Source organism: Camelina sativa, chromosome 6 (assembly GCF_000633955.1).
Source record: "Camelina sativa cultivar DH55 chromosome 6, Cs, whole genome shotgun sequence".
In the NCBI taxonomy this organism is placed as follows: domain Eukaryota; kingdom Viridiplantae; phylum Streptophyta; class Magnoliopsida; order Brassicales; family Brassicaceae; genus Camelina; species Camelina sativa.
This window is the reverse complement of record NC_025690.1, coordinates 6900894-6908405: the sequence shown is the minus strand read 5'-3', so window position 1 is coordinate 6908405 and position 7512 is coordinate 6900894. Positions and strand designations below refer to the sequence as shown.

General features: G+C 37.7%; 1 protein-coding gene across 1 annotated transcript; it reads right to left on the bottom strand.

Moving 5' to 3' along the window:
• Positions 1375 to 6511, bottom strand: LOC104790583 (protein RIK-like). Its single transcript, XM_010516357.2, has 12 exons — positions 6220 to 6511; positions 5852 to 5984; positions 5338 to 5439; positions 5232 to 5266; positions 5076 to 5151; positions 4698 to 4814; positions 4539 to 4616; positions 4176 to 4269; positions 3957 to 4074; positions 3340 to 3859; positions 1856 to 2177; positions 1375 to 1681 (listed from the first exon to the last, which is right to left on the bottom strand). The coding sequence occupies exons 1-12, from the start codon at positions 6297 to 6299 to the stop codon at positions 1599 to 1601; spliced, it is 1758 nt and encodes a 585-aa protein (XP_010514659.1). The 5' UTR covers positions 6300 to 6511; the 3' UTR covers positions 1375 to 1598.

Genomic DNA, 7512 nt, shown 5'->3' with positions numbered 1-7512 from the left:
ATAAATAATCCAATCATAATCCAATAACCGATATTAATTCCAAATCATAAACTAATGATCCAAACAACATAAACCATAGAACGAGCAATCCTAAACAACATTCTAGGACTCAACTCTAGCAACCTAACAGAAGCCAGACAACCAAGCGAACCACTAGAACATCCTCCTCTTCATTGCCTTGATTCCACGATCACACTTTGCCTTTACCTGCATCACAAACGCAAATTGCAATGCATGAGTATTTTATAAACACTCAGTAAGGCAATCCTCCCATCTATTGGGCTATACACACAAGCAATATAGTCATCTCTAACCATCCATAAACAATCAACAATAACAAACCATGACTCAACATCGGCCGACACCAACATGCATCGACCGACACCAGTTGGAGGTTGCGTCGACCAACGCAAGATCTGCATCGACCGATGCAAGGCTAACTTGCATCGACCGATGCTCCCATTGCATCGACTGACGCATGCTCGACATAGCACGAAAACCCTAAATTTTACGCGCCGTCCTTGCATTTGCATCGACCGACGCACAGTATGCATCGACCGACGCACAGTGTGCATCGACCGATGCAATGCCGAGCATCGTTTTCCCACGAAACTTCTCGCCGGATTTTTGTTCCTGTAACCACAAAACACAATTCCAAGCCACAAAAAAGCTTCCAATCGTCCCAAATACCAATCTAACAAGCCTAACAACACAAAACAAGCAAATCAGAGATTTCTCCAGCTTAGATAAGCCATGGTCATGCACTTACCTTTGCCACAGAAGAAATCCGACCCAAACACAGGAAGAAAACGTTCCTAGGAAGCTCCTACAACGATCCCAGCTACAGATCTCTACCGAACAGCTTCCAACTCCAAGAAATCACCAAGAACACTCAAGAACACCAAGAACTCTTCTTTCTCTCTTTCGTTTCTCTCAAAAGCGGCTAAACACGCCCAATAAGACAAACCTCGAGTTTAAGGATTTTTCCTAACCCAAAATGCAGTGTTTAACTTAAGTCAAACCGCAGAAAACTGAACCTGCATCGACTGATGCATTATATGCATCGACCGATGTAATCCCCTAAACCGGGATTTTGGTTCGCGGATGTTACATGATGCACTATATGCATCGACTGATGTAATCCCCTAAACCGGGATTTTGGTTCGCGGATGTTACAGGCAAACTGTAATACAATTTCCAAATTAAATAAATCATGAAGTTGGTCCATATGAATGTATGATCTTTGACCAATTGGTATCATATTAACTACAAAAGTGCAAATTTTATACTCACAACACGTTATTGTTTTAGAAAAAAAATACTCAAAAGATATCTATAGAATTTGTAAGGGATTATTATATACTCTAAATAAAATTATAGGTAAATATTGTATAAAGGCCAAGGGAAAGGCTTCCCCATCATGTCTTAGTAATTATAAGAGTACTACAACAAAAAGTAAAACAAGTAATTAAGTCTTAAAGATTTGAACTTAATAAAGCCTTAGGCATGAAGTTCCAAATCAGCAAGACAGCAACATTTCTGTGTTACAAACATAAATTGGCATTTTGTTGCCAGATAAAAAGATTCTAAAGACACTATCATGATCCGACGGTCAATGTCTCATCAGGATCGTCATCATCGTCTTCATCATCTCCATATTCCATCAGCTTTATTAACGTATCTGCAACATCAAGACATGCGACTGATCATAAATTTGATTCTACGATTACTAGGTTATGCTAAGTTGCCGTTAAACCACAAGACACAAAATGGTATGCAAATCAACAGGGATGAAAGACAAGAACTGAGTGAGTTGTCGATGAGTTTTCCAAGGATTAGTTCGAATCTAATATACCTGGAACTGGATTTGGTTTCTTTACAGTGATGTGATTGCCCTCCTGTAATCTTGACGGTTGAGTTGTTGATGTAAGTCGTGGTGGTGGAGGAAGCATGCTTTTTGATGATAAAGGAGACGCGGTCTTCGAAGGTGGTGGTGGAGGAAGCATGCTTCTTGATGATAGAGGAGACACGGTCTGCGAAGGCGGTGGTGTTAAGGTCTTTGGTGGAGGAGGAGGCATCACGGATCTTGGTGAAGGTGGTGACCGCACTCTATTTGCTGATGGCTCATCAACTACATTCTTTGGAGCAACTTCACCTGATATTGCTAACTCCAACAGCTGCAACAAATGATATGAAAAGAATATTCGAGGCCATTTACACAACGACAGTTAGATATCTATAGGTCAATAAAAGCGATCACGCAAATATATAAAAAGAGGGTATTCTTAATGCAAATGCTTTCAAATCCATAATGGAAATATGTATCGAAAAGCTAATTAATGAAGAATGTATTTGGTAAAACTTGAAACCTTTACAAGCTCATTCACAACCAACGTGAATCAAAACAACATTTTCATCTGAAAAGTGTTAAGCTCACTAGCATCCTTAAAGACACAAGTTAAAGATCAGAAGATGTATAGCTGCTTAGTTCTAATGGCAGCTATATATTAATAGATTAAAAATAGAAACTATAAATCCAGAACAAAGTTACGTCTACGGTGGAGAATGAGCCTATTCTACTATGGATAAGGGCATCAGTCATTCTGTAATGAGTAATGCCAACCTAACTGCAAGGCACTAAAGTGAAGATGCATTGGATTGTGCAAAAATGACATGCACACAAGGGACACATATCACGTCAGTTAAAAAGACATATCAAATTCTGGAAAAAAGTTCTAATTCTGATCCTCAAGTTGAAGCGAAAATGACTGCAAACCACATGGTGCCTCCACTATTAAAAATACCCTGTGAAACATGCAAACCAATGGCCCACGGGTCCAGAATCAGCTAGTTAGCTTCTTAGAAGTTCAGAAAAATACCTGGAATAGTAAGGGAAAAAAATCAGCACAAAATAAATTTCATGACAGAAACTGAAACAATGTATCATTGTAGAGAGTGTAACTGCCAGTTAAAAAGAGTTCATGAATAGGTAAGAGAGTTTTAGAAGCGGTTGAGAAGTGCAAACATGTCCATATGACATGCTTAAGAAGATGAATACTAGGCTTCATGATTAAACCTTTGAACTACCAGAAAAACGATTTACCTTTGTCACCCCACTCAAAATATCTCAATCCTATTTCTATGTAAAACACTTGACCTGATATGTTCACTCATCTATTGGTCATTGCTTACAAGTACCCAATACTAGCCAAAATTTATTTCAAACAACCACAAGCACAAGTTCTCTCATGGTAGCTATGAAAGAGCCTCAGGCCTCAGGGTTTGGACCCATCCATTACTCCGTCAAAATCACCGCAGATGCAGGAAAAGATTTTTTACCTGTTTTGGTTTCGCTGGAACCTTACAATCAGCTGGTAGTTCCTGAAACTTTCGCTTTTGGGGTGGGCGCCTTTCCTTTTCTTTACTTAAAATATCACTTGGGTTCGATAAGGAGGCAGCTGTCAACATAGTAGGGGGCACAGTAGAGACAACAGGAGAAATTGATTGCTTAAGGACTTGAGCAACTTGTTGTAGTGGTGTGGCTTGAGGGTATATACCAGCATACCCACTATAGCTAGTTCCCCCAGCCATTGGCTGTAAGTAACTCACTGGACTTGGTTGCAAGTGCCCACCATTTGATATTCCTAGAGGTTGCATTATTGGAAACTGAGGATAAAGACTTGTCGAGGGAGTAACTGGAAACGGACTAACAGCGTTTGGTGGTGCTGTGATGGGTATCGATGTCATCAAACCACATGTTGAAATCAAATTTGGCCTTCGCTCCTTTTCCGAACCCGGAGCTCCAGAAAGCAGTTGCTGTGGTGGTGGTACTGCGCCATACAACTTACTTGAGGTAACCCTGAAACATTTTGTGGAACAAACAATTACAATGACAGATCAGCAAATGCAATGACAAAGACATAGGAACATGCTTCTGAACAGAAAATAAAATGAACCTTGATGCCCCGAATTCTACACTGATTGTATCCATAAGATTCTCAGCTAAACGTTTTGCATTGTCAATGCTCTTCGGGTTGCTGCTGGACAATAATAGATGTAACGGTAGCTGTGCGTCTGCAGTAATGCGTTAAAAACAGGAAGTTACATTTACATTAACAATGTAAATAACACCATCACAAGTAGGCAGAGAAAACCACAACCATAGTAAATATTACCTTCTCCATGTTGGTTCTCAAGGCTTCCTGAACCACGTCCTCTTAGTACAACAGTTGCTCCTGTTTCATTCATAATGTGATTTATATACTGATCCTGCATGTACAAAAGCCAACCACCACCAACACAAAAAAAAAGTTCTCTCCCGATTGCACGGAGATGTCAGAGAGAGCTTCAATATTAGAATCTCTCGAATTCATGGAGTGAGACAAAAGAGTGCAAATATTATTAATCAAAAAAGAAAACCTAAACACCAGTTGGCTAACACTTCTACTGATACATAATTTGATATTAGACTATCGATTCAGATCTGTTGTAAATTAGAAAGGAAAAAAGGTGGGAATATTGAAAGAATGAATACCCACATTAGGTCCACGAATACGAGCAGCAACGTTAGATGACGGGTCAGCTTCGAAACCCAAATATACGCATGTGCTGTGCATCTGGCAACATGGTTAAATATATTATTGCTCCAATATCATAACTACAAAAAACAAAGTCTCCCACAATCTAGGAATATCTACCTTGGCAGTGGGCAAACCAACCGACATGACTTGTGAGTTTGATTTGTGTTTCATCATCTCCTCAATCATAGCTGCTGCACGATCAACAGCTAGAATACGTTCTGCAGTCTCTTTTAACTGAAATTGCAATACCAAACGTTAAAACCAGGCCGACTTCTCAAAGCTCAAAAGCTCAAGGTATTTCTTTAAGCCAACAAATGTTTTACTTTCTGCCCCTCCCATGAAGAACATCTATCATATTTCCAAAACATATTGACCAGCACTATACACCACTATAATCAATAAGTTTATACCCAAAAACTAATCACCCTTTTATTAGCCTAGTGCTCTCGGTTACCCTTGGCTAGTGTTCTGTTAAGCTAAAAAGGATTAACATACATGAGCAGCAGCAGATATGTGGAGATATAACGGCTTTTCACCATCAGGAGGTGCATTTGCAGGACGATACTTGCCCCTACAAAAAGAGTTCATCAATTCAATCTAGAAAAGATTCTTGTAAGACTTTCTCCTCCATGAGTTAGATGTTGGACAAACCTGGTAATCACCACAGCATCAGTACACCTCTGAATCTGCAAGAAAAATAGACGTAAAAATAAAGCAAGGAAAATTGTATCTTATAGACATAGTAAATTACACATACTTCTTCTTGAGTTGAGCGTTTAGTAAGCTTGTGCCTAAGAGAAGCCTCAGCATCATTGATAACAATTTCTCGTGCTATGATCAACTCATCCTGGATCTTAGACTAGATGGACATGCAACAAAACACACAATAAATCACCATGTTTAAAGGATAGGAATATAGGATAAAAGAAGAAGACATATATCCACAAATAATAGCTCGTTCAGTATAAAGTCAATAATGTCAAAAGTCACAAACACAGCCACCATATATCAAGGACTTGTGGAATCTCATAGGAAACTGGACCACACATGGTAAAACTACTAATCAAGTAATCATCGGACACAAAGTTTCAAGTGATACAACAAATTTAAGGAGGTATCAGATTATACAGTTCACTAAGAAAACATATAACAAGACACCAAATCAGATTAAAACATTACATATCATCATTTACGCCATAGTGCATAATGCAATAGCTAAGTCAGAGAAAGATTAGCACAGAAAACCCCTCAAGAGCGTAAGAGTCATTTACTTGATTAAGCGTTTGGAGCAATGGCATCACAGCAGGAACATTCAAAGTATTGTTGCCTAAAGAGAGTAACTGAGGAAACGCAACTCCAGCCGCAACAAGTTGCTCTGCTGGCTGATCCCACTTTCTCTTTCTCCTGCCACCCAAATTCCCAAAAAGGTCAGTTAATAATATAACTAAAGTTGCAAAATTGGTTAAGAGAGATCAGCATGAGCTTCAAAGCCAGAACCTTTATTCACAAATTAGATTCCAAAACCAAAATCAAAGTCGTTGAAGCAACAATCCAAAGAAGGGCGTTAAACTTGGTGTCAATTTCACAAAAAATGTATAAAGATTGTAATTTGAATGGTTAAACAATGTAAAGTTGGTACCTTTGCCTCGTCCGAGAAGCATCGTTTGATGTAGCCGAGTCGCTTGGAGAAACCCTAGCCTCATTGTTGTCCCCTGTCATCTTTACGGACGTTCTCTGACACAAAAAAGGATTGTTCCTTTAGGATTCAAAGGATACGAAGAGAAACAAACTCCAAAGCGCAGATATCAAAAGGATTCAAGGGAATGCAAAATCGAACGGTGTAAAAACTTTTCCTTTTCTTTGCATACAAATTGAAACTTTTGGATTCCAATAGAAAATTTCGGTTTCTCGATTTAAAATTGGGTTAATTTGATAGATAAAAAAGAATTAGAGTTTTATTGGGAAAATCAGAGTACAGTNTTTTTTTTTTTTTTTTTTTTTTTTTTTTTGCTTTTTGCAAAAATATGTCAAAAAACATAAATTTAAGTGGTGAAAATTTTATATTGTTTGTGACGAAATAAATGTTTAAAACTTTAAAATAAATTATGAAGTTTTATTTCAATTTTTAAATTTTCCAAATCGTTAATCTTTAGTCGATTCTATATATCTACGAAGAGAATGCGACGTAGACAATCAAACTCTTTTTAAAAAAAAAATAATTAAAATTAAAATTTATTTAATCTTTTCCCGATTCATATTTTTACAAACATACAAATCCAAACGACAAATCTTTTTTCAAATCTCTCTTAATATTTCAAATCATCGGAAAAAAATTATCAAATTAAATACAAATCGTTGTTGGCAGCCATCTCATCTAACCGACGGAAAAGTAAGCTAAGGTAAATCACTAAAAAATAATCTTTGTCATTAGTTCCTTACCACTAAGTTGTAAGCCTATCAAGTAGGAATCGACACAAGAAAGAAGGAGGGAGAAAAGTATTACGTTGTTAATGGCATAGAGGAAAGATAGAGAAGATAAAAATATGTTTAAGGGCTTGAAAAAACACAGCTTCCCTCATCAGACCATATGAATCCATTCTTCTTCAACAAATCAATCATTATCCGTTCTATCTCTCCATAAAATTTCACAAACCCACGGTAGTAATATGTCAAACCTAGAAACCCTCTCAATTCGATTACTGATTTTATTTATGGGAGGACAACATTGCCTCTATCTTGTCTGAATCTTCAGCCTCTCTTTGTGCAAATATCTTTTAATTTAGATAAGACACCGCCATTTTGTCAAAAGAACATTTTTGGAGTTGCAATATAACTTGTGTTGCTGCATCAGTTGAAGCATCACTCCCAAATGGTCCATATGAGTTACTACATTACACCAAAAATCGTCAAAAAAGTACAACTTGAGGAGATA